At 40.3% G+C, this 27,590-nt stretch overlaps 2 protein-coding genes across 2 annotated transcripts; one reads left to right on the forward strand and one right to left on the reverse strand.

The window, feature by feature from the left end:
- The first annotated feature begins 363 nt into the window (after positions 1-363).
- LOC133987322 (pepsin A-like) lies at positions 364-3,128 on the forward strand. The gene is made up of 9 exons (XM_062426641.1): positions 364-428; positions 672-813; positions 1,025-1,142; positions 1,722-1,840; positions 1,917-2,113; positions 2,212-2,328; positions 2,438-2,582; positions 2,780-2,878; positions 2,991-3,128. The coding sequence occupies exons 1-9, from the start codon at positions 370-372 to the stop codon at positions 3,126-3,128; spliced, it is 1,134 nt and encodes a 377-aa protein (XP_062282625.1). The 5' UTR covers positions 364-369.
- Positions 3,129-3,398: 270 nt separating this feature from the next.
- LOC133987642 (uncharacterized) lies at positions 3,399-24,717 on the reverse strand. The gene is made up of 46 exons (XM_062427086.1): positions 24,469-24,717; positions 23,987-24,225; positions 23,706-23,854; positions 23,450-23,578; positions 23,172-23,345; positions 22,870-23,043; positions 22,604-22,777; positions 22,350-22,505; positions 22,030-22,246; positions 21,797-21,933; positions 21,556-21,706; positions 21,144-21,247; positions 20,929-21,045; positions 17,179-17,372; positions 16,773-17,049; positions 16,584-16,661; positions 15,165-16,301; positions 14,893-15,075; positions 14,580-14,741; positions 14,219-14,477; positions 13,946-14,123; positions 13,737-13,849; positions 13,620-13,638; positions 13,351-13,467; positions 12,910-12,986; positions 12,535-12,695; positions 12,190-12,410; positions 11,946-12,045; positions 11,763-11,851; positions 11,368-11,636; positions 11,095-11,209; positions 10,808-11,005; positions 9,588-9,730; positions 9,308-9,450; positions 9,042-9,139; positions 8,819-8,905; positions 8,604-8,687; positions 8,464-8,523; positions 8,271-8,376; positions 7,355-7,474; positions 4,991-5,284; positions 4,676-4,802; positions 4,445-4,563; positions 4,276-4,322; positions 3,970-4,144; positions 3,399-3,523 (listed from the first exon to the last, which is right to left on the reverse strand). Exons 1-46 carry the CDS (start codon positions 24,604-24,606, stop codon positions 3,399-3,401), a joined length of 7,734 nt encoding a protein of 2,577 aa, XP_062283070.1. The 5' UTR covers positions 24,607-24,717.
- Positions 24,718-27,590: the final 2,873 nt, after the last annotated feature.

Here is a 27,590-nt window from a genome sequence, read left to right on the forward strand (position 1 = left end):
TACCTTCACCTTTGTCTTTCAAAGAATGACTTCTTCAGCATCAAGCATAATTTTCTTTGTTGTAATAATTTTAACAATATACTATTAAAAAACAACAATACATTATTGGTTCCATCTTATTAAAGTGTACCTGGATTTATGTTGTTGTTCAAAAAAGTTTGATGATTCTGGAAAAGTTTTCATTGTTCAAAATGTTTAATGGGATATTTGCTCTTAGATAAGAGGCAATTTATCACCATATCACATTTTTCCAATCTTCAGCTAAAGATATGGGCATTTTGTAGACTCAACATTGATAGGTTGTATATAAGGGCTGGACTCTGCCACTGGAACTTCACTCACCTGAGTCCAACAGATCAAGTAATCAGCATGATGAAGTGGCTCGTCGTCCTGTCAGCCCTTGTGGCTTTCTCCGAATGCCTCCACAGGTAAGTCTGACCTGGCTGCTTGAAAAACAACTGGTTGCTTGATTTATTTGACATTTTTTATTCTGAATAGACTGAATAGTCTCCATATGGTTTTACTGAGGAAAAAGGGCCATCTTGCTGCATGTTGCAATCTTTCAAACTTGCAAAAAAAGCTGAAACTGATGGTTACTTTCTGATTCCTCCATCTATAAAATGCCGGACCTCCTCATTTTGCTAATTCATTATTCTCATTTCTGTTTGCAGGATGCCCCTGATCAAGGGAAAGTCTGCCAGGGAATACCTGGAGGAGAGAGGAACGTGGGAGCAGGTCAGGCAGCAGTTCCCATACCGTCCAATGGCCAAGTTCTACCAGACTGGTACTGAGTCAATGACCAACGATGCTGACGTAAGTCCAGACTACAGAGACTTGATCCATAACTGTTTTCCTGAATGACACACTTGTATATCACATAATGCAAAACCAGCAGGTAGTTGATTTTATGATGTAAAGACACTTATATCCAGTTCATAGCTCCTGTAAAACTCATTAACACAAAATACATCCACACATTTCAGTCAGATTTGAGTAAACCTGTCTTTGTGTTGCTTCCATGTAGATGGCCTACTATGGCGTGATCTCTATTGGTACCCCTCCTCAGTCCTTCATGGTTGTCTTTGATACCGGCTCCTCTAACCTGTGGGTCCCTTCAGTCTCGTGCAACAGCCAGGCCTGTCGTGAGTAACACTAACATATTGCTTTTAACATTTAGATTGTGATTTACACTGTGGTAGAAAGTAACTCACTATATTTACTCAAGTATATAAGTAGTATAAGTAGTATAAGTTTTACATTTATTTGACAGGTATAATTTAACATTAACATTGTACACATTATCTTGTGAAATATAAAGCATGAATTAAATATAATGCATATTTTTTTATAGATTCAATTAAAGAAGTAATAACATTTTGAACAGCTATAACATTTAAATGCTCCTTATTAATGCATCAGTGTTATAATGACTGATATGGGACCATTCTACACGATGAGTAAACTTACCTTAAAGTACATTTTACTGCTAGTGATTCTGTACTTCTACTTAGTACTGTGATGTAATTTGATTGGAGCACCTTTACTATGTGGTATTACTTCTTTTTACTTATGTAAAATATCTAAATACTTACAGTCTATAACAGTTTATTAAGGCTAGTGGTGGGACAACACTAAGTGCAGTTACTCCATGATGCAGAGGGTCCAGGTTTCTTGACATGGTCATAAAATACACACGTGAGAGAGATGTTATTCCTTTGCAGAGAACCACCACAAATTCAACCCTCAACAGTCCTCTAGCTTTGTATCGAATGGCGAGGCTCTGTCCATCTATTACGGCACTGGCAGCATGACCGGAATTCTGGGCAGTGACACTGTTGAGGTAATCAAAAACCCCTGGAACAAACATATCTCCATGGTCTGGTGAGCTGTGACTGACAGCTGTCTTGTGTTTCCAGGTTGGCGGCATCTCTGTGGCCAATCAGGTGTTCGGCCTTAGCCGAACAGAGGCTCAATTCATGGCTTACATGAAGGCTGATGGTATCCTGGGACTGGCCTTCCAGTCTCTTGCCTCTGACAATGTCGTGCCTGTCTTTGACAACATGGTCAGTCAGGGACTGTTGTCTCAGCCTATGTTCTCCGTCCACCTGAGCGGGTACTGAAACAGGATAGAAATCTGACTGTGTGAATGTGTGTTTTTTCCATTACTTCTTTTTACATATGACATTTGTTTTTTCTTTCTCTCTCCCTTAGCAACAGTGAGCAGGGCAGCGAGGTGGTCTTCGGTGGTATTGACCCCAGCCACTTCACTGGACAAATCACCTGGATTCCTCTGACCTCTGCTACCTACTGGCAGATTAAAATGGACAGGTACAGAAAAATGCATCTAAAATCAGCAAAATGACACAAACCACAAACATAAGTTGCAAAAAGGCTCCTAGCTTTACTCTAATTCACCTTCTGCTGCTCCTTCTCACAGTGTTACCATCAATGGACAGACTGTTGCCTGCTCTGGTGGCTGCCAGGCCATCATTGACACTGGCACCTCCCTGATTGTTGGCCCAACCAGCGACATCAGCAACATGAATTCCTGGGTTGGAGCTTCAACCAACCAATATGGAGAAGTGAGTCATACCATAGCATCTGACGTAGATTTTCCCTGTTTTCCACACCCAGAGTAAACAGAACTTTGAAGCACTGACGTCAAATCGTCTCAAATAAAAACAATTAAGTATGACTTGGTTACTTACTTAAGGTGGAAAGCTGTAAAATACCAATAAATACATGCTGCTACACAGTCTGTGTGATGTTCCTCTCACAGGCTACAGTGAATTGCCAGAACATCCAGACCATGCCTGAAGTCACCTTCACTCTCAATGGTCATGCCTTCACCGTCCCTGCATCTGCCTACGTCTCTCAGGTCAGTTTGACCCCTGCCACCCACTGCAACAGCACAGTATCTGTTTATTTTAAATGTGCATTATGAAGATTATGTGGACAAAATAAATCTACATTCTCGTGTGTCTCCACAGAGCTCCTATGGTTGCAGGACTGGCTTTGGCCAGGGGGGCAGTCAACAGCTCTGGATCCTGGGAGATGTCTTCATCAGGGAATACTACGCCGTCTTTGATACTCAGAACCAGATGGTTGGTCTGGCACAGTCTGTGTAATCAAATGAAACACCTGATGGATAATCTGTAAATGTGTATTTCCCTGTAGGTGCTTGTCTGATTGAAAAAAAAGAGAAAATGTATATGTGAACATGTTTCAACTGCATTATCAATAAAAGATTATAGCATTATATTTATGTCTGTCTCAGTCTGACTGTGGTGACTACATCCAAGATTATATATCACTGAGTGTTTATAGAAACATCTAAAGTTTTGTGTTACAGTGTTACACTGAAATGTCACAGGCAAAAGAATAACCACCCTATCCATTCATTTGCTCTTAAGAGAAACTTGACCCTTTACAGAGGATACAAAAAGGATCACCAACAGCTTTTTGTGAACAGGCCGAGAATAGAAAATCGAGCTGCTCTGAGAGTAGCGGAGGATCTCTGAGGCTGTGATCGAGAAAAAGCTGATAAGGACAAACATTGATATAACAAAAGATGACATGATCTGACAAGTCTGCTGCTGCTATCTCATCCTGTGAATAGGACCACCTTGTTGAAAGGTCTCAAACTGAAAGAAAGTGGAAACCAACACACAACACAAATGTTATAATTGTCTTGAGTTAATGTATTTAATGCCATTTCATTTCTAGCCATTAATCACTTTCCCAAACATGTTATGTACATTTGAAGGGGTTCTTCAGAGATTTTAAATTGCATATCCATACATTTGGGAGACTAACAAGAGACCAAATGATAGTTACATCAAAGCAGTGAGGGCTAAGATATCCTAATATTTAGTTCCTAGTATGGGTCAAGCTCCAAAAATAGTAAACTGACATTTATGTGTAAAATCTATGGAGTTCCTTTTAAAAGGAAATTCAGAAACTAATTACACTTTGTTTGGTGGATTGCCAGTGTGGAGTACTCCACCATCCCAGCATGCTCTGTGCTCCAGGTTGAGTTGGGGGCTCCCACTTGTGTTTTGTACATCCTCAGGTTTGCATATAGCTCTGAGGGTTTCTGCTGAGCTCTGAAGTCCACTGTTGTGTAGAGTACACCGCTCGTTTCCTGGGGGAGATAAACTTTTTTCATGAAACAGTCGAATAAAGGAAGTTTGAGACATGTGTCCCATTCAATGTGCTTTTAAAAGCAAATGACAGTGAGTCACAGATGATACATGTTCCCTATTTAGCACCTACCGGGGCCTCTTGTTTCAGTGACTCACAATTAGTTTCTCCATATTTGTCTACAAAGAAAAACAATATCACATTGGTTCTGTTTAGTCATTCACAAAACTCCACAAACAATGAATAAATGATTGGTGGACACTCAGATCTTTGTGATCATCATTTTGAGGAAACTGCTTACCCAATTGTTTACGTTTTGCCTGCAATCTGGAGCAAATGACACCAATCACTGCAGTGATGAAAATCATCACTGTGACAGACACAATGGCAGCTAGTGGAAGGCCAAGACTCCAGGGAACACTGGAAACGAGACAAGGTGCAGAATTCAAATGAACTATTATTTTTCTCATCAGAAAGCAGTATTTGGCCAGGATCAATCCTGAAAAAACTAATTTACTGAGTGGAAGAATACCTGGGACTGTCACTGTGGTCCTGTGCCAGGACCGGTCCAGTGGAGTCTGGGAGCGTTATGGAGGTGTTGGGGCCTTTGATTGTTGTTGTCAGTGGAGACTGAGACTGGCTGTGGTGACTTGAAGCTTCTGCAAAATGCAAGAATGTCAAATAAGCCTCCTAAATTTAGAGGTAGAATTAAGGTTGAATTCCTCCTTTACAAACTAAGAAAAAATACAATGAGATGTAATTTTGCAAGATTTTGCAAAGTGTTTGCCCAAGCATCACAAACTATTGCATAATCAACTTCACATTGATGAAAATATTGAATGCTTACCAGACACCTCAACATAGTAGTCCCTATAGATGTGGTTTTGAGTATCCAGCACAATACATCTGTAGAAGCCTCCATCTACAAACCGCACATTTGATATTTTGAATTCAATCCAGCCGTCTCTCTCAGTTGTCGTCACTCTTCCTCTCAGCAAATCACAGGTGTAGCCTGTACTGTCAAGCAGCTTGTAACAAACTCCTGGATAGAGTTTGCAGCAGGACTTGTTGTAACTATTGTAAATCGAAGGAAAGGCGAGTCTCAGCAAAATGTGTTCAAACTCCTCAATCCTCTGCTGCCCTTTTAAATGAGGGATATCTGAAAGATAAACATTACTCATCAATTTGCAATAATAATGTCATACAAGCACTGGAAAAAAGAAAATCAATAAAATTTGCAAACTTTTTTTTCATCTTACCTAATAAAAGAAGAAAGACAAGGGGAAACTTCATCTTCAGTATAATACCAGCTGAGGCTCAGCACTTTCTGATAGTTTAGCACTTTTTAAAAGGTTTTTAAGGCCCCTCCTTGGTGAACAAAGGAGGAAGTTGTCGGTACATCAGCTGGAGGGCGCAGACAGTTGAGTTCCTCACGAGGTTGCCTGACCTTTCAAGTATTATTCTGGTGGCACACTTCTGATATATGATTTCCTTTTCAACGTCTTTTTTAAGTTCCATTGACATTTCATGTGCAAGTAATGCAGATATGCAGCAGATGAAAAGTGACAGAGAAGCTTGTACGGTGGTATTTCAACTCATGATTACAATCCTGCTGTAGATATTATAATTATATTAATTATGTTTCAACTCTATGGTCATTTTTCAGCTTGCAGTTTGTGGTGTATATATATATAGATCTACTGTATGACATACATGAGAAATTAGCTATATTTACATCTAACAGCAAAATTCATACTTGCTTTCTTTATGGTGACAACCCACATTCAGGGAGTTACTCATTTTGGTCGTTTGGAAACTAACTATACACAGCAACCAATATTATCTGCCTTATAAAAATCTAAAGGCTCTCTGTTTCTGTTGCTCTTCCTAAGAATGACCTCCATTTATTCCCTGTTAAAGTATTTTAAAGGAGTTTTCCCTTATTCGAATCGAGGTTGTAAGGATTGAGGATCTTGTATTGCTGTACAAATTGTAAAATCCCCTAAGGCAATTTATCTGATTTGTGATACAATAAAAAATGACTTAATTTGTGCACTGAAGAAACAACACCCTCTAGTTGTTTTGTGTGAGATAGATGTTCTTAATTACATTTTGTGACAGTAAGTTTCTCCATGAAATGCTCATGTCTTATTTATCAAGTCTCTTTGTAAATATGTAAATACCACTTGATAACATGATTGTTCGGTGGTGATTTGTCAGAGCAGTGTTATGGTGAAGTGGGCGCAGGAGAGCTGTATTCGGTTATTCTAGTGATAAATAAAACTACTTTTTTATTATTTTATTCATGGTTACTCTGAGCTAGAAAGGCAGGCTACATTATAACTCAAAGTTGAGTCATATAACTAATTATTAATCAAAGTTGAGCCTGCATGTGATGCCATTGGTGATATCTTACTTCAAACTCTCACCGGTTTTGAAAGAACATGAAAGTGCGCATATGAAGAGTTCTGCTGCTTAAATAGAGCTGGTATTTGACAAAAATTAAAATGTATTAATTATTTTAATCCATTGACATATATATTTATATATGTATGTGTGTATTTGTTTATAATGCAATTTAACACAAGTTAGATTGATACTGTTTAAAAACATCTATCAGTGTAAATTTATAACAATAAAAATATTCACGGACACATAAGAGAATGTACACAAAGTATAGACAAAGTGATTTATTTGGTGTCAGCTTTCAGCTTATTAAACACTTCATATTCACCAAATCAAAACGCATCTTCCATCAGGGAACAGAAGACAAATGCAAAAGGTATGTACAGTAAACACAATGTTGTGGCATTCTAACAATTAACATATCTTATTACAGATCAAAAATAAACACTCCCTTTTCATTTCACTCCATTCAAACACTAAAATGTTCATGTGGATGCTCTGTATATTTTCTAAAACATGATATGAGCCAATTCATTTTCTTTGATAACATTGTCTCGCAAATCAAAGCAGTTGAGGCACGTAAACATGAATCAGTTTCAAGAAGTACAGAACAGACCGCCCTTGCTTAAATTAACTCGTCAATGCACAGCCCCTATGATTTAAGTTAGAAGCAATGAGTGCAATAATCTGAATTTTAAAAAGCTGTTGATCTTGAATGCATAAATAAGTTGCTCGTCAGCTCATAGTGGTTTTGTTGGTCCTGCTTTGTGCAGGTTTGTACCGCGGTAGCTTCGTAAAGCCATCTATTCGTCAGTGAAGGTAATGACATCGTAGTGGATGCCCTGCTGCTGCAACTGCTCCAGCTGTTCTGGTGTAGCTTCAGTGTAGACTGTCTGGGTCTGCGCCATCGCTGCATCTGCTACAGCTACAAGAACAAATATTATTCAATTTAATTTCTTGTCAGAGTGCTGTTGTTACAAACAGTTTTCAAAATGGTAATTTTATTGTTAATGTTATGGATGATATCATGTGCTGCTTGCTTAAACAATTATATTGGTTGTGCATCAGCATTTTCAAAGTAAGCTGCCAAATAGAAGCTTTTAATTCCCATTAACATCAAAATAACTTTCAATCAAACTTGAAATTTACCTCAATTCAGAATTCAGTTTCACCTGTACATACACATACTGTATGTTGCCCATTTGTTGTTGCTACACTTTCTTGTACATAACAGTGATATGTTAATGTTCAGTCTTTGTTCAGACTGTATCTTCCTGAACACTGTTGTGTGAAAGTACATACTAAACACTGTATGTGTAAACATACTCGGCCACTAAAGCTGATTCTGAAATGAAACGCTTTTTGGAAGACAACTCTAAAATTTGCATGTGAAAGCATTCTGAAACACCACCCAGGAGCATTTTCTCAACTTTGTTAACATGCTATACTAATGCAGGTTTAAGATTTGTTCAATTTATAAAATTGCTGCAAGTTTATTTTCATCTGATAGTTTTAATAGTAAAGTAGTAAAGTGAGAGGAAACTAATGGCTAAATGGTTGTTTATCATTTAAAAAAAAAAAAACTTGTGGTATGCCTCAGAGAAAACGATACATGCAAATGGTCCCACATAGTGTGAATTGGGTAAACAGACTATAAACAGTGTAGCCGGGAACTGGAAATAAAACTAGTTAAGTGCAATCAGTTTCATAAAAGAGCCAACCTGTGACAGCAGAGTGGGCAGCAGCCTCCAGATCTTCAGGATTCACTATTTGTTGCTCTGAGCTGACAGGCAGGTACTGAATCTGACCGTCATGGCTTACAGCGATCTAAACACAATAATAACAAAAGTAATGAGCTTTTTCAAAACCTGTCCATTCTCTAACTGTTGACATTTTTAGGCCTCTCTGCCTCACCTGCTGCTCCTGCAAAAAGGCCCCTTCATGCTCATACTGGATGATCTGTCCATCTGGCATCTGACAAACAGAACAATTAGATTATCACTTTTAAGTCCTGCATGTGCCCATCAATTATTCGTATGAGGAGATGCACTTACCTGTATGTGGTTGCCATCGGCTACTACCACATACTCCTGAGGGATTAAGTGCTGCACTCCATCCTGTGAGATAATATACTGGACCTGAAACAGGACATGTGACAAGTGGTTTGAGATGACAGCTGAGGAATAAAAGAAGCTAACTGCATGTTTATTTTAATCTCTGATATTCTATTTTCACCATGTACAGGTAAAATCTACAGAATGACTCATACCTCAGTCACCTGATTGTCCCCGGTCATCAGGTGCTGAACCGTCTGTCCATCTATGGTGGTTATCTGCTGGATGTATGTTCCCTCCTCCTGATGGTTGTACAAATGAATGCATTAATGTAGTTGTGTAATGCACAGTGGCAACAAAATATATTTAAAAAGAACTGATCTGAGATCATAAATAGTCTTTTATAAATATTGTCTTGCATAGTATAAGGGCTCGTACCTGGTCTGATAGTGCCTGTTCTTGTGCTACTATGATGTGCTCCTGTCCCAGGGCCTGCAACCGCTCTGGAGTGATGACTGTCTGATGTGCCTGCAGGGCTGTCACACACACAAGCACACACTTAAGTTTCAGATCATTTTGTGATTTAGATTTCCGCTTAATTTTGCCTTTGTTCATCACTTGAAACCCTATTGTTCTTACTTTCTTAAGCACAAACTCAGCTCAAAGTCTTGTGTGTGTGTATGTGTGTTATGTTGTGTCCTTACACTGTAGTGTGGCCAGAGCCTCTTCATCACTGTTAACTATGATGGTCTGCTGGGATGTTGCAGCCGTACGGCTCTTGCGAGCGGGGTGATCCTGATTGTGCAGACGCTCCATGTGGAACTTCAGATGGCCGTTACGATTAAACCTGAAATATTGAACAGAAAACCATCAATACTGGTAGTTCAATACCAATTTGCGGCCCAATCCACACATATATATTGCATTATGGTACTTAGTGATAAGTAATGACAAGTTTGGTGTTATTCAAATACTTGCTCCAACCTTTGTCCACAAAGTTTGCAAGAAAAGGGCTTTTCATTCGTGTGGGTCATCATGTGCCGACGCAGGTCTTTCTTGTTCTTGGAGGCAAAGCTGCAGTTAGGACACTTGTGAGGGCGTAGGTAGGAATGTAGCGCCATGTGAGCCTAAAACAATACAGGATACCAATCGGGTTCAAAAGGAAGCGCTCAGACAGAAATGGACTTGGAAATACATAAAAATGCCTCTGAAATTAAATATGTAAAAAATAGGGCTGTCAATCGATTAAAATATATAAACGCAATTAATTGCAAGATTGTCATGAGTTAACTCACGATTAATCGCAAATTAATCACACATTTTAAAAAAAATTCTAAATATACTTTTAAAAATATTTTTCAAGTTTTAATACTCCTATCAACATGGGAGTGGACACATATGCTTGCTTTCTGCAAATATGTGTTTATTATTATTGAAACAATCCAGAACACTGAAATACTGCATACTCCAAAAATCTGCTGTCAGTTATGATATCAGTTAGGAAGTAGTTACATGCACTCACCCGTTCACACATCTCTCGCACACACATGCAATCCATATCTTTCTCTCCCTTACACACACACACACGCAAACACACACACACGCACGCACACACACACACCTTTGTTGAGCAGGAGGAGGTCTCTCTTTATCAGCTGCTAGGCCAGCAACTGGTATTTGAGACTCGACGTATTCCATAATGCAAATGACTTTGGTCTTGTGGATAGAACATCTGGCAGGGCTTTGAAGCTGAATTTGCCATTCATAAGACCCTTTTCTTTATCCATTTCTGCTTGTTATCCATAACGTTACTGCTGCATCGCTTCCTTATTTCCAAACTACAGGCCGGGACAAGGGTCAAACAAAACGTGCGCACATTAATCGCACGTTAAAAAAAATAACACCATTAAAATTAATTTGCGTTAACGTGTTATCAATGAGTTAACTTTGACAGCCCTAGTAAAAAAGCATGTTCAGTGTGTTAAACCCTGTTGAAGTGTTATTTTTGGGCTGTTAAATATGCACGTCATTACTGCCCCTTGCAGGAAACCTTTGATTTATGGGCCATTTATGGGAACCTATAACTACAGAACTACAGCCTTTGTAGATTATTTATCTATAAACACCTTTTGTTCTTGTTGTAAATATATTTGACAAAAAGAAAAAGAAAAAACAGTTGAGTACAGAGCTGAAGAGAGGTTAACCTTGACTTCAGGCCAAGAGGTGGAGGTGAAGTCACAGTCAGGACATTTGAAGGTACTGGAATCCAAGTGCGCCTTCTTGTGGTTCTCCATGTCAGAGCGTCCATGGAAAGACTCCATGCATATTCGGCAGGAGAACCTCTTGGTGCTCAGATTGGGAGAGCCCACTGCAGAGGGAGAAGCTGGAGCTTCACTGCTCAGCTTACAGAAAATAAGCAACACTGTCAGAAAGGAGAACAACTCAGTGTAGACAGATCTTCACATGCTAACATCAAATTTCTCATAGTTACCTCCACCTGCTGCAAAACTCCATCAGGCAGTGCTGAAGTAAGATAGTACTTTTCACTTTTCAGGCTCTCCGACCCAGAGACTTCTACAGCCTGAGAAGGACTGCTCTCATCATTACTGCAAAGACAGATGTTTTTATAACATTAGAGACCACTGACACATCATAAAGGCCATCCAAAGTCCTACATTCAGTCTTGTTCTAACTGTACTAGTCATGTGACTGTGTTTACCAGTATGACATCTTCCTAATCTGAGAACATTAAAGTGTGTGCTACCTGTATCCAGGGCTATGGATCTCTTCAGCAGCCTGTTCCACCACACTGAATTCCCCTTCGCCCTCATAGGTTTCGATAGCGATCTGGGTAAGCTCTCCTGTCTCAGAGGTGGCTGCCTCGTAGGCCTCTTGTAACACGGTTTCTCCATTCTCAGACACATGAAAGGTCACGACCTTTTGGGCCTGGCCTGGTGCCGCCGTCATTGTACTCCACGTGTCGTTTTCCAGAGCTTTAACTTCAGCACTTCCACCTGATTTCACTACTGCAACCTGAGGAGCAGAATGAATCTACTTATACTACTTTGTTTCCACAAGGATAGCAAACTTAACATATGAATGTCATCACTGACTGCTTTTTATGTAACATGAAATTTAATGGTGAGCAATAGCACCAACCTGTAAGGAGTTTCCAACCAATTCGCGGGCATTGCTCATATTGAGCAGCAGGTCCAGGGCATTCTGGGCGGATAGATCACCAGATTCAGCTGAAGAGCACATAGAGAAAAAATAAGCTGTGTTTGAAAGTTGACAGATCACTCCAAAAATATTAAAAATGTTTCTTCTTTAATTGTCACTGACCTTGTTCATAGATAATGGTGGTGTTTCCCAATGCATCCTGGGACACTGAGGCATTTTCCATGCCCTGCATGGCTTGTAGTGTCGCAGAATCCACTGCAACCTAATAAAGGAGGGTAGAGAAAACAGTTCCATCTTTAAATCATTTCCAATCGGCACGAAATATATCACAAACTAAACTTAAATCAAATTGGGCCTTAAATAAACTACAAATAAAATACACATAATCATCCTTTAACAGACTCACAATGGTGTTCTGCAAGTCTTGTGTGTTCTCATTTTGTTGTTTCAGCTCCTCGATCTGCTGCAGGGTGAAGAAGGGTCTGCGTCGTCTCCTGATGGGCTCCTCAGGGTGAGTGACAGACCACTCTTCAAATGCCTCAGGATGGCGACACTGCACATGGAGACGCAGGTTCTTCCTGTGCTTTGTCATGAAGTGACACATATCACAGGAGAAAGGCTTCTCACCTGTAGAGAACACACATTTATAACACAGTGTTACTAGATATTAAACAGCATTATATTAATAAGGTGAACATGAAGATGTGATCAGTTTAAATACACTTTAAGAAAGCCTTCATGCCACACTGACCTGTGTGTTTGATGGCCAGATGGGAGACTAGGAACTCCTCTTTAGAGGTGGAGTATTTACAGTAGTCACACTTGAAGGGCCGGTCGTTGGTGTGGGACAGCTGATGGTTGAGCAGCAGCTTTTTGTTGTCACATGTGTAATCACAAAACTCACACTTGAACCTGGCACAAGCACATCCCAGAGTTATTTATTATGATAATGTCATCATAACTAACAACAAACCAAATGAACAATGTTTACTCAATAACACATACCCAATGTCTGATAACCAGACTGTTCTGTTATATCCATGTTTTTGAAATGCATACTGTGTTGATACTAAAATAAAACCATCAAAATCTAAATTAGAGGTGTTAGAAAAGTTTTAACACTGACTTGCTTTCTCCAAGACTCTGGATGTGGGTGAGTAGGTGCATTTTGAATGTGTATCGCTTCTTGAAGGATTTGCCACACTGCAAAGACAGAAAGGCATCATCAGTAAGATTTTGCGAGGAACTTAAAAGGGGATTTAAAAGTTCATAAAAACATTTTTTTCTTTTGGACTGGTAAATTATGCATTCAAAGAAAGAAGGGGAAATAAAACAATCATGCAACATGCTTATTTGTTTTAATAAATAGCAACTTTGCTACAAAATCATTATGACAGTTCACCTTTAAATAACTTTCAAAAGGAAATCCTTTATCATCTCTCAATTATTAGTCACTTCTCAAACGCAGTGCCAGGTCACTTGTAATTGTTAAATATTATGTGCCACAATATTAAAATATTTCATTATATTTGAAGTGATGCTCTTGAAATGTACAATCATTTCTGACCTTATCACACATATGTGGTTTCTCTGAGCTGTGTGTTTTCATGTGCTGCGTCAGTCTCTTCTGCATGGGGTAAACTCTATGACACACAGGGCAGGGGAACTCTGACACCTTTGGTACCTGCAGGAATCAGCAAAAAAGCCACATCGCTGACTAATCAAGAGCAGACTGCAGTAATTATGCTACAGCATAATTGGTGCATACATTTTTTATTATTATAGCTGATTTGATGTTTTATCTCGCATTCACAAAGGAAAAACTGAAAATCTTACCAACTCTATCCTTCTTGTCCTGTTGATGAAGAAGAAAAAAAATTATCTGCAACCTTGCAAAACATAGTGTGTATTAGGAATCACTTATTGTGCATGTATGTTTTCTGAGGGACCTACTTCTCTTTGCTGTGGACTGCTGAGTGGCGAATAACATCTTTCCTATAGACACTTGTGTAATCACACTCCTCACACTTGAAAGGCTTAGTGCCCTCATGATTGAACATGTGCTCCTGCAAAACAGAACACAAGATTTTTAGGACACTGTGCAGACATACATGTAAACTGAGCTTAACCTGAGTGATGTGAATTGTTATATTGTAACTGACCTTGAGAGAGGACCAGCGTTTGCAGCGATAGTTGCACTGGAGGCACTTGAAAAGCTCTGGGTCATTGCCTTCATGAGAGTCCACATGGAAGCGCAAATCTTCTTGCGTAAGGAAACGTGAGCCACAAATCCAACAATTGTGAGGTCTTAGGAGCGGTTTGAGAGTTTTATAGTACCGACTGCCAGATAAGAAAAAGACAGATGCAATTAGCTTGTTGTGAGAACTATGCAACACTTTCTGTCACACAACTTTATTTAATAATTTGATACTTACTTTCGATTTATATACTTCTTATACTTCTTGCGAAGGAAGCGTTTGGAGGGCCGACCTCTTTTTCTTGGGAAGAACTCTTCCTCTGGCTGTGAATTGGACGAGGGGTCTTTGTTCTCAGAGTCTGATTGGCTTATTGCTGCCTCTGCTGTGTCTCCATCAGTCACCATAGCAGGACCGTTTCCTAACCCAGAGGAGCTTGCCTCTTCAGATACACTTGGATCTGCACTAACCCTGGGCTTCTTGGCGATACTCTCTGCTTCTGTAAAAAACAAAAAAGAAGGATGAAAACAAAAGAATAAAAATTGCAGCGTGTGCTTATTGAGCTAATTTTTGTTTTGCTCTGTCAAAACTGAAAACCCACCTTTGCTATAGCCTTCTTCCAAAAGGCTGTACTTCCTTGGACGGCCAACCTTACGTCGAGGACGTCCTTGAGAGGAGGATGAAATAGGTGGAGTGGGTTTTTTTAGAAGGGTTGGTGGTCTTCCTTTGCAATCCTCTTCTGTCGGGTTGTAGTCACTATCCTCTAGGGACAAACATAAGAGCAGGACCAGGGATGAGTGAACATCATTCTTATCCTGTGACTCAGCAAATAATCATCTGATTCTGTAACTCAAAACTGAATTATGTTTATGAAATATCAACTTGTGGGTTCAATGAAAATATTCCACACTGACCTTCAGGATCATCAATAGCACCAGAATCCACAATATCATCCTCCTCTTCTTCTGCTTGCTGGGGCTCAGCAATCTTCACCTTTGCTGCCTTCCTCTTTTCAGCTTCCTCCCTCTCTGCTTGCCGACGTGCCAGCGTCTCGCTTTTAGGAGGCCGTCCACGTTTACGCTTCTTTGACATATCCCCTGAAGAACCAACATCAAAGGAAAATATTAGACAACTAACAGACCAAGTGATTTATTGCTGCATTGTATAATCTACCCCAGCACCTCACCTGCAGGTTTGAAGTGTTTGTCTCTCATGTGGTTAATGAGCGTGTCTTTAGAGGCACTCTTGTATGGACACATCTTACATTTGAACTGATGTACAATCACTACCTCCATCATCTCCTCCAACTCAGCAAGGTTTGGTGGTCGGTCTACAGAGCCTTCTGCCACTGTTGATGTCTCTATCTCCCTGACCAAACCAGCTTCATCCTGAGGTCCCTGGGAGCCCTGTGGCTCCTCTTGGCTGGGTGAGCATTGTGGGGCCAGCTCAGGGTCTGGATTAGATGTGTATGTCCCACTGCTGCTGATATAGGGCCCAGGCTGGCTCTCACTGCACTCTAGTGCCTCAGGAAGCCCACCTGAGCCTGCCGTGTCTGCCAGAGGGTGGTCTGATGAAGAGCTGTCATCAGCGTACAGTGAGGCCTCTGGGCCATTGCTACTCTCCATGTAACAGGAGTGCTGTGGTTGCTGTTGGGAGTGCTGTGGCTGATCTGGATCCTGGTTCTGCTCATCATCATCCTCATCATCATCGTCCCTTGCTTGGTACTGAGAACAACCTGGTTGCTCGGAGTCCGCAGCTGCAACACACTCCCCACCATACTCAGCCACATATTGCCGACTTGTCTGGGTCCTGTGATCTGCACTACTGTCAATGTAACTGCGTGAATGATGTGGCCGCTCTCCATCGTCCACAGCACACTCCAGATACCCCGCGCTGCACTCCACCACATAGTGACCTCGGCTGGTGGGGTTTGAATCGGCCCCACTACATTCCACGTATCCAGGCAGGTCCTGGTCACTGTTATCCCCACTGTAGTCGGGGAAGCCTGACTGGGGTCGTGTCTGGTCGGGTTCCTCGCCTGAACATTCCACATACGAAGATGAGGACTCCCCTGTCTGGTCTGGGCCATCTGCACTGCAATCCATGTACTGGGAGGGGTGGGAATGCTGGGGCTGGTCAGGCTGACTGCTGCTTTCCTCTGGGTAACCCGAGTGTCCCGGCTGATCATCAGGTTGGTCTGGCTCCAGGTTGCCCTGCAGATCACCCTGGTCTAGACAGGTGGATGTAGGGCCCTCAGCAAGAGCTTCTATGGCTATGCGATTGGATAGAGCTGAAGATGACATATGGGCTACCATAGGAGCACCTATAATGGAAAAGTACATATAAATGGATTATACACAATGTATTGAAAAATAATTCCCATAGTTACTTCAGTGGATTTTAAAGTGGGTTAAAGTAAGAGGAGGTCAATGAAAATGGTGCTGTATATTTTTATCAAGTTTACATATAGTATAAATCCTTTATCAGCTCTATAATTAAATGCACGAAATAAAATAAAATTATGAAATAATGTGACACCAGAGTATTCAGAATACTGTTTCAGTTGTATATAAACACACATACATCTAACAAATAGCACACTTACCATCATCTGGTCCTTGTAATATCAGGTACTGGGTTGTTTCTGCCCTCCCATCTTCTGCACTGGTCACAGCTATGCAACCTAATAGAAGAGCAGTACACAGGATCAGATGTCGGCTACTTTATTTGACTTTATTTTCCACTAGCTGTTCAGCCTATGACACAAGAGAAAGTGGAGTATCAATGGAGATACCATTCATGATGTCAGGGCCGATTGTGGACTCAATGATCTTGTCTATGGCAGACCCCAAGTCTGACGAGGTAGAGGCAGTTGAGTCAGAAACCATCATAGCTCCTTCAGACACAGCGCTGGAGTGGACCAGCACTTGGGCTGACTCAGACACCAGCACTGACTGAGTCACTGTGGAGACGCTGGACACACTGGTGGACTGGGCCACTGATGAGGAGTCTGGGAGGTGGACTGATGACACTCTGACGTCCGTACTGGAGCTAGTTTCTGGGATGAACACCTTGATGGGAAGGGAAAAGAATATTATGGTGATATAAAGATATTCTATGATAAAAGCCTAAATGATTCACCAGTTTTTGTTTTGTTTTCCCCTGCATATGTACACAAAATGATTATTTAAAAATCTTACCACAAGCCCCTCTGAGCTCTGTCCCACATGGCAGTCAGACTCTGGGGCCTGTGCATGGGAGGCTGCAGCATCACTGCTGTCTGCAGACATGGCCTCTGATGACTCCATACCCATGCCGCTTTCAGACGGCTCCTCCATCCCTGAGGGGCCCGCATCACTGCTGCTCTCCACCTCATTCTCCTCCGAATCCATAACTGTCCACAAAAAAAAGTGAAACATGCTCTCAGTATATTTGATATGTGCCTTCTTTAACTTATGCCTTGAACATAAAAGTTCACCCTGTTCAAGAAATAACACAGATCGCTGTCCAAGGGTTCTTGCTTACCGTGTGCTAGCAAAGTACTGTCACTGTTATTGTATCTTTTGTCTTGCAAAAACTCTGACACTGCTGACACACAGATATTTTATAGTCCTGGCTAAGTTGTCACTAAATAAACAGCAAAGTATGGAAGGACTTAAGATTTAAGAGCTTCATGGCCTGACAGTACCCTGGACAGATCTGATAAAAGTGAGTATATAGCCTACAGATGTCAGTGTTATTTTAATTGAACTAATTTAAAGAAGCCTTGTTACATACAGTAATATTCTTTCTCTTGTAGGCTATTAAGGTTTATGAAATATTGTATGTTGGCTGTCATTGGTTTCTTGCCATCTGCAGCTTACCACATCAACAAAGCACTGGACCCCCACTGACACAGACTCAAACCAACTCTTGGAGATTACACATATTATTAACATAAACTATCATGATCTAATATTTTCACATCTGTGATCTTTGATCTAACATGGCACGTTAAATGACCACAACTTATTATTAATATTTGCATGCCGTTTACACTGAATATTTGCACATTCCTGGTCAATGTACATTTCATTTCATTCTCTTTAATTTGACATTTAAACCTGTGGCAGACCTTCTCACTTAAAATATAGTTGACATATTTTATAAAGGTACATTTCTTTCCTTTTTTACATTTTTTTATTTAGGATTGTTTATTTTTGTGTACCTTTTAGACTTGTATGCTCCCCAACACCAAGGAAAATTCCTTGTATATGAAAACCTACTTCTGATTTGTCATCAACACTTGACAGATGGGCATTAAACTGGTAAATAAAGCTTGAGTTTTCAGCTCTGATTTGACCGTTTTCAAGGTCAAAATGTATATGTAGTGTGTCTCCTTATGAAGTCTTGCATAAAGATTATGTAGAGATAGATTACAGAAAGTGGACACAGAAACAATGTTTATAAAAAAAAAAAGCTCACAGAGCTATTTCACTGTCTAGAGTTGTAAAGTAATAAAGTTGGTTTAAGTTACCCAGGTCCACAATATTGGGATACTGACACTCGCTTGTGACACTTCAAACTTCATCTGATGGCTATGTTTTAGTTCATGTGTGACTCTGTCAAATTCAGGTCTTTGTACATTTTCCTGTATTGATTTAAGAGAATAATGAGTCCATCTCAGAAAACTTGAGTCAAACTTGTTTTGTTAGCGTTTACCTGATGGCTTTTGTGTCTGTCTACAAGTGTTTTTCTCTCACGGACATTAAAGGGGCCCCCGACATTACTTCTAAACACACAGCTCTGCTCAGCTCTCGACTTATTGAGAAACTTGAAGCCAGCTGGTGCTAATGTTAGCTCCCACTAGCAGCCGAACCAGCGTTATTATTCATGTTTGACGAAGCTGTGAAACACATTTATATGTATATTATTCACTGGTGTTGGTTTGGCTGGTTGAACAGGATAACGCTGTTGACTGAAGGAGAGCGAGCTGTCAAACAAAGTCGACATATCGGGTGTAGTTACAGCGGGCCTAGCTGCCCTTTATCCTGCCTGCTCAGCGGCGCCATTTTCCGCCAGGCGTCTTTTACAATCAGGCACTCACAGAGCTCTACTGGGGACCTCGAGGGCCTGAGCTGCCGCAGACCGCCCTAATGCTCTCCCTGAAGAAAATGAAAACCTTTTCTTCCTCCGCCACTAGAATCACCGCTATTTTTTCTTACCGTGTATCAGCGAGTCGAAAGGTATCCTTTAACGTAGAGGCGCTAAACAGCTCAGAAATTAGTAACGGATAATTGTTGCTTCTTTCTAGTCGGGCGCCATGAGTATCTCCTTTGCTTCCTGTGCGAGCAACCGGATCTTATTTATTATTTTTTGTTCAAAACTGGCTCGTCAAACATGTTATCGATATATTTACCGATTTAAACAGTTTGTGTTTAGTGTTATGTTTGATTATTTCAGATTGTCCAGATCTTCGCCAAATATATGTTTATAAACACTTAGTGGACTATTGTTTTTAGAAGAAGGCGTAGTACGTATTTTGATGCGGAGTGATACGCAGCTATTTAGAGCCGTAGTAAACAGGCCGACGAAGATGGTCTGATTGCTTTATCAATAAAATGAAAGTGGTGTTATTTATCATTTTACACAGAATATATCCTGTCAAGCTGGTTTTGGAAAGGTTTAACATTAATGTTAATTATTCTTGTGATTTCTGTGGTATTCTTTTTTCATTATATGTATTCCAACATTTTTTTGGATTGATTTGCAAAGAAAATGGTCAAATGGTCCATGCTTTGTGTATGATATGTTAATTGATTTTGAAAATAACTCAGTGGACTCGAGTGTTAGCTTTTTCATCCAACTGTTTATACTTTTCTGGCAATTCCCATTAACATAAAATGAAGGGGCTCAATAGAAAACCAAACTTTAAGGTATTTCTAATTGATTTAAATCTCTGTTACAATTCTCTAGTAAAGCTTACAAATAGAAAAAAAAAACACTTTAACCGTGTTTGAAACTATTATCGAATAATGTTAATTATTATCTGTATCCCTTAATTTACTTTTTACTCCTATGTATTATTTTGCTTTTATTACTGTAATCTTCTTGCACAATCTGTTTACCAAATGTTTTAATTTGATGTTTTTTGTATTATAACTTAATTTGTCACCTTATCAAGATTCACGATCACTTAATTTGTACCAACATATGCTTAAAAGAAAGTTTAAAGAATGAGATGGACCACAATAAATATAAAAAACTAGAACTTGAAAGATATTGCACTTGTGTAAAAAAAAAAAAAAAATGTAATAGATCAAGTGTTGAGTGTATATAATTGAGACAGTTGGCAGTTGATGGTCATTTTCACAGAATGTTTATTGCATTGAGTGTTAAAACAAAACATCAGTTTCATAAATAAGTTCCATGAAGGAGACATGCATTGTCGTCCAGTGCAAATATTTGGCTTTGTAGCCATTTTCAGAAATACACACATACAATTATACAAAACAAAGAACACAAACATAATATTAGATATTGCTATAAATACCAAAATAATCCAATAATAATAATGTTAAGAGCCTGAACCTGTCAGACATATAGAAACTTTTCAACAAATCTGGATTCTGGTCCAGACAGCTTTTGAGACTATTTAAATTATGGTTAGTGTCACAAATTTTAGACCACCGTAACCTTTATTTTCACAGATTATCAGACTGATGGCAGGGCAGTGCTAAAAGTCATAATTTGCCTTCCTGTACTGGGTCTTTGGATTAATTTTAGACCAAAGGCTGTATGTTACATCAATTGTGGCCAAGTATTCACATCCCAGAAAGCACACACATCATACAACAGGCCAAACACAAATACTGATGGACATCCCCTAACATCCTCACAGGAGAGAGAAAGGTGTCACCACATTACTGACAATTTCTAGTTCACCTATGCATGTTCATCTCTTCAGTAGCGAACACCTGATGAATCTGAGCACTTGAGGAGGTCGTATTTCACATAACCAACACGATCCACCTGTCTGCGGGAATTCATACGCCAGTAGAAGCGGTCCCGGCAGAAGTAGATGTGATCTGTAGCAGAAAATGTTTAAAAATAATAGAATGCAAAATGAGGATCGGTTTTGTTCATTTAACTTTAATGATTATTTGTAATTGACAAGTGTGCTTACCTTTGTACTGGAATACATCATGAGCATCAGTGGGGATGCCACCAAAGACAACATCTATGTATCGAGGGTACCCATTGTCGATTTTCTGGGCCTTCACATCAAGCCTGTTTTGATCAGACACAAAATGATACCGGAGAATATAATTAAAAATGGCACTTATCACAGATTTGGATACTGTTGTCCAAAAAATGCTTATTTTAACAATCAGGTTAACTGAACATCTATGGTGGAGGTATGAATTTATTGCTTTGCTCAAGGACAAAATAAACATCCAGGTGGAGCAGAGAGTGGTACTCCCTGATTCTCGGCTAGGGCTAAATTTGAGCTGGAAGTCTTCAAGAAATAAAAGTATGTTCCCTAGCAGCTGCAGATTTCCAAATTTAAATATGTTAAAAGTATAATTTTAACTCACCTCCAGAAGTTCTCCCCACTGAAGAGCAGCACTTTGCCTTTTCCCCTCTGCAGTGCTCCCTCCACCTTCTGAATGTTGTTGGGGAGGCCGAGTTTTTCTATGTTGCGGGGACCCAGAACACTTGGTCCTGTGTACACCCAGAATCGGGACCCTGTATGAATACAATAAAAATGTGTTTAGTCATCAGCACTTTTGGCTTTTGTGTTACTTGTGCCTTATACACTGTGTTAAACTTCATTACCTGCAAAGAAGTACATTTTTTTGGTCAGGGGTTCTTCAAAGGCAGAGTCAATGACAGCTGGCAGAGCTGGCCACTTCTCAGAAACAGAAAACGGCCCCATGACACCTCCATTCCCGCTGGGCATCCTCCAGTAATACCTGATGACCAAAACATATTAACACATGAACACTGCTGCTTGTTGTTTATGTTGTTCATTCTTATTTGTGCTAAAAAGTGAAGACTGATCTGCTCACCCATCCTTGAAGAAATGTAGTTCTTCATTAATCACAGTGATGGTGTCAAATTGGGTAAACTTGCAGGCATCTTTGGTTGGATCCACAGGCCGTGTGGTGGTAGTTGTGGCTTCAGTAGGTTCAGGTTCATCTGTAGCGTCAGTCTCATCAGGATCTGGGTAGGCGGTAGTAGAAGGGTTGGGCTGAGGGGGTGTGGGATCAGGGCCTGTTTTGGGTCCTGCAGAAATTACATTGTTTGTAGAGAGAAAATGTTGAATAGTTGGAAATTTAAATATGTTGCATGATGAAGTTACTAGTAAGCAATTTTATCTTGACCATACCATAGAGATATTGAATGCCTTCAATGTCGTCTCGATGCAGGGAGAAGTCTTCCACATAGCTGTACATGGGGTACATGAGAGCCTCTCTAATATTGGAGTGATCCAGGCCGAGGGCATGTCCAAACTCATGGGCTGCCACCAGGAAGAGGCTGTAACCTGCAACATGTATGGATTTATCATTAATTAATAATAAAGGTGAATATAAATCTGTAACATTTATATCTACTCTTCCTAGTTTTTCTCCTATTACCCACCCTGGTCAGGACAAAAGCCCCATTTCTTGTCTTCATCATAGTTATCGGTGGTACCGCACCACAACTTGCCATCTCCTCGCCCCTCACTTGTGCAGGAGTCATACTGTTTACCCAGGAACACAAACGGGAAGTGGCAGGGCTCCCCCTCTGAATTTCCACCGATTACAGCAGTGTCTGCCCAAACAAAGACATAACAAAAACAGTAAGAAACAAGCAAATGTAGCAACACTCTACAGTGTTTATGTACTGTGGTTCCTGCCACTCACCACGACTGGGACAGAATCCATATTTCTTGTCATTGTCAAAGTTGTCCGTGGTGGAACACCAGCGGTAGCCATCACTGCGGCCCTCTGTGGTACAGCTGTCATATTCCTCCCCCTGAAAGACGAAAGGGAAGACGCACTGAGCTCCGTCGGCGTTTCCTCCAAATGTGTACAGAACTGTGAGGGTGAGAATTGGGGTCAAGGATGAGCAATTGGAGCAAGTCAGTATGTCACAAAAGCAGATACCCTCATCTGACTGAACTCTGACCTATAATTTCCTTTGGAGAATAAACTGTCAGTCTTACGTTCACTTGGGCAGAAGCCAAATGTCTTGTCTCTGTTGTAGTCAGCAGTGGTGGCACACCATGGCAGGTCGTCCGTACGGCCTTCAGTGGTACATGTGGTGTAGGATTTGCCCTCAAAAGTGAAGGGGAAGTGACACAATGCACCATCCGCATTCCCGTAGAGAGTCTTCACAACTTCAGACAGGAAAATGTTAATGTCATTTACTGCAGTTTATAAAAGAGGGCACTAGGGGGGGACAACTACACATGAATTGTTGATCTCAGTCTATTCAAATTACCTGATCCTTTTCCCAAAGTCCAATGTTCATCATCATCAAAATGGGCATCTCCCTGCAAACCCTCACCAGGGGGATAAGCATGGGCCAGAAGGCCATCCTTACCATCAAATGGGTATGGGTCTCCATGGTCTGAATAAAAAATTAACTTTCACATCAGTCTTTGATCTTGGATTTGAGTATAGTACAAAATGACCATGCAAGTATCTGATATTAAAATGATCAAACTGGATAAAATTACCCGACTACAAACACATACCGGCTTTTCCAAATGATATCATGATGTCAGCTGTCCCACTAAAGAGGCGAGTAAAGGTTAAAGGGGTCACCTCATTCCACACCTTGAAGGCTCTGGCAAAGGCGTCATCAATCAGAGAGCTCTCCATGTCTGGCGAATAGTTAAGGATCCTGTGTAGAAAAGCAGAGTGACATTCTGCCTTAGGACAAATAATTGGCTAAATCGGTGATGATACTTGCTATACAAAGCACAATCATTTTGATATCCTCAGCTCCTGTAGTAAATTCTTTCTCTCTACTCACCTATAAGTTACATCGTTATGGTCCCATTTAAGGTCTCCTTCAAATGTTTTGTAGTTGGCTACATCAGGAACCCCACAGCGAGGCCGTTTCATGGCATTCAGGGTGGGCTTATCCAACTGTCCAGTCTCATCCAACCCCATCTGCCTTTGCATCCTCTTCAGAGCTTTGGAGGTAGACACCATAGGCTGGTGGGTACTGCGGTGCAATGTCTTCATGTAGCCAAACCTCGTCAGATAACTCTGGAGGAGAACAAGACAAATGTTGTTAGTGCAATAAATCCAAAAAACAACAAATAAAATGATGTCCTCATTTTTGTGACACGCTCATTTAGTTGGAATTGAGAATTAATGTTTTTCTTTTTCTTCAATATCATGATAGGAATACAGATCTCTGTTCAGGTAATTACTTCCCTGCACAGCTTGACAGCGCAATGCTTTGGGAATATCAGTCTATCAAGACAAAATGAACCATCTGCTACTCACTTCTGCCAGCTCCATATCAGTCATATTTTTGATGATGTCTCCTGGGAAGGTAACCATGACAGATTTGAGGGGAGCACTCCATCCATCCTGCACGCTTATCCCCAAAACTAAGCACACAACTAAAGTGCAGCATCTCATGATGAGACCTAGATCGCTGCAAAATGTAACAAAAAAAGCTTTGCAGTGAACAAGTGCTAGGTTAGGGGAAAAAAATAAAAAGTTTCTCAGTGGAAGATCAACGGTGTTTCTCCTTCAGAGTTGGCTTCGCTCTTTGTTTTGACTGGTAGCTCTTGTTGTTGTCTCTCTGCTCTGTTCCCTCAGTTGGCAGACCTTGTATTTATGCAAAGCAACGTCTTAGTCACTTAAACTTGTCCCTGCCTACTAACCTCAACCCTCCCACTGACAGTTTGTATTGAGTCAATCAACACAGGGAATTTCCAAAATATCCACATTTAGCTTTAAGTAATAAGTGATTAACTAATTGTTGTATTTTGGCAATATTTCAAGTTGAGTGGGTGTGGTAGTGGGTGAACAGTGGCAGTGGAGAATAGGACCAATTCTGGCAAATTAGTATGGATATTTTCACATTATGTTAATTAAGTAACGTGTGAGAAAATGCTTTGAAAGCTCTTGAAACTTATATCATAGAAGACCTAACATATAAAAACTGGTATAAAAATGTAAAGGAAAAAAACAAAAAATGTCTTCTTAACATGTATTTTTAGTACAACAAACACATCATGAGACCCAGACAGTACTCATTCCTGCTTGTTATGGTTTATTTGTGTTGCTTATATGGTGTTTTAGTTCCCCTTTTATTTTGCTCTTCTTATTTGTGCACTCAAGTCAGCATGTTTACTTCTCCTGCAACATTGAACTAGTCTCGCTCATGCCAAATTATTTTACTACTTAACTTTGTTATGACAAATAACTGAAATGGAGTGATGAGTAGAAGAGGCTCTGTCAAGATTGTTTCCCAGAATGTGGGGGGCCTGAATGGCCCTATGAGTATTTTCTCACCTGAAACATTTAAATGCAGATATAATATTCCTGCAAGAAACTCACCTAAGGCTACGCACAACTGACCACAAAAAACTTAGTAAACCCAGGATAGCTCATATTTTTCATTCAACGTTCAACTTAAAAACGAGAGGCACAGCCATCCTGATGAATAAAAAAGTTAACTTTGTTCATGCCAGCACTCTGTGTGATCCCAATGGGTGATTCATTATAGTTACTGGCTTTCTCCACCAAATTCCAGTTGCTCTAGTCTCTGTATATGCCCCAAACTGGGACGATGTAGAATTCATGAAGAAACTTATATCATTAATCCCTGATTTATGTACTTACAAGTTAATATTTGGAGGAGACATAAATTGTGTGATGGACCCTGTCTCAACAGATCCAGCTCTAAAACAGCTACACAATCCAAGATGTCACAAGCTTTGGCTATCTTTATGGCTCAGTGTGGCTGTGGTGACCCCTGGAGAATCTGTCATCCAACTGACAGGCAATATTCCTTTTATTCAACGGGCCCACAACTTTAACTCGCGTATAGATTTTTTTTTTTTTTTTAAAGTTCTCCTTGCTAAGGCCCTGGGCATGGCCGTAGCTACCATTGAGGACACCGAGGTCATGTCCTCTGTATTTTTTTCTAGAAGTTTCGTTTCATTGTGAATAAGGCCGTAGCCAGGATTTTTCAAATACTGTGGTCAAAAATAAGACCAGACAGCCTCTCGTCACCCGTAGTAGATCGAAGCCAGGTTTTATGCTTATTAAAAGGATAATATCCATCACTTCACATTAATTATCCATATAACATTTGGCCTAATTGTCAATGCAGATTAGCTAGCAGCTACTCTCTGCAACAAGTCGATCAATATTCAATCGTGCAATGTACACGAGTAATGCGTTACTACACTGATGCCATGAGATACTGAGAAAACAACACGATTTATATATTAATCAATGATTATCCATGAAGTATTTATACCACTTTCTTGCTGTGCATTTCTCAGTCATGGTCATTCTTGTGGTTCAGTTCTTTATTATCACTTCCAATTTTGCAACTTAAATCAACTCCTATTTCAGTATTCTACATCTTCCATGGTTGTATATTTAAAAATTATAACTGCAATATATTATTTTCTTTGTTTGTTCTTAAAATGTGGAATGTAGCAGGGCCTGCTGGGAAAGGGAGAAAAGGGCTCATCCAATGAATGAACAGTTTGCAAAATCGGGTCAAGTCCAATCCACAAATGTGGACAACACCTTTCTGACTATGTTCAAGTCACAGTTCACATCTACTGTAGCGAATATTTTTCTGGAAGTGAGCACTATATAACTGCGACTTAAAAATCTCCAGTAATATGCTGTGTATATTTGTAAATTTGTGACGAATCTGCTGACGGAAGCGCAACACAGCTGGAGCTGTTCGGTAAGGAAACCAGTTAAATTGGAAACCAGTTGGGACATAACACTGGGGCCGGGGCTGGTGAAAAAAAATTCCAGGTGGATTTCAAGGCCTCACTCCGCCGCTAGCCATAGCCGACTACTTTCGTTTTGACATGACAGCGGTATCTGCAAGTATGTGTCACGTAACGGTCAGTTGATGCAAGGATAATTTTCTCGTTGGCTATTTTCACTTCACAATCATGGCCGTAGCTACCATTGAGGACACTGAGGTCATGTCCTCGGTATTTTTTTCTTGAAGTTTCGTTTCATTGTGAAGTGAAAATAGCCGACGAGACAATTGTCCTTGCATCAGCGGACCGTTACGTGACACGTACTTGCAGATACCGCTGTCATGTCAAAACGAAAGTAGTCGGCTATAGTCGGAGTGAGGCCTTGAAATCCACCAGGAATGTTTTCACCGGCCCCAGCCCCGGTGTTATATCCCAACTGGTTTCCAATTTAACTGGTTTCCTTACTGAACAGCTCCAGCTGTGTTAAGCTGCGTTCAGACCAAAAGCGTCTGACGCGGAAAAATCGTTTGAATCACTTCTATCGCGCCGTTTGATCATAAATATACATTTTTGGATCTTCGCTTCATTCGCTTCATTCGCGCTTGTGACGTCGGGAGAAACTCGCCACTGATTGGATGTTGTGGACAATTTTACATC

The sequence above is a fragment of the Scomber scombrus genome, chromosome 10 (assembly GCF_963691925.1).
Source record: "Scomber scombrus chromosome 10, fScoSco1.1, whole genome shotgun sequence".
Taxonomy (NCBI): Eukaryota; Metazoa; Chordata; class Actinopteri; order Scombriformes; family Scombridae; genus Scomber; species Scomber scombrus.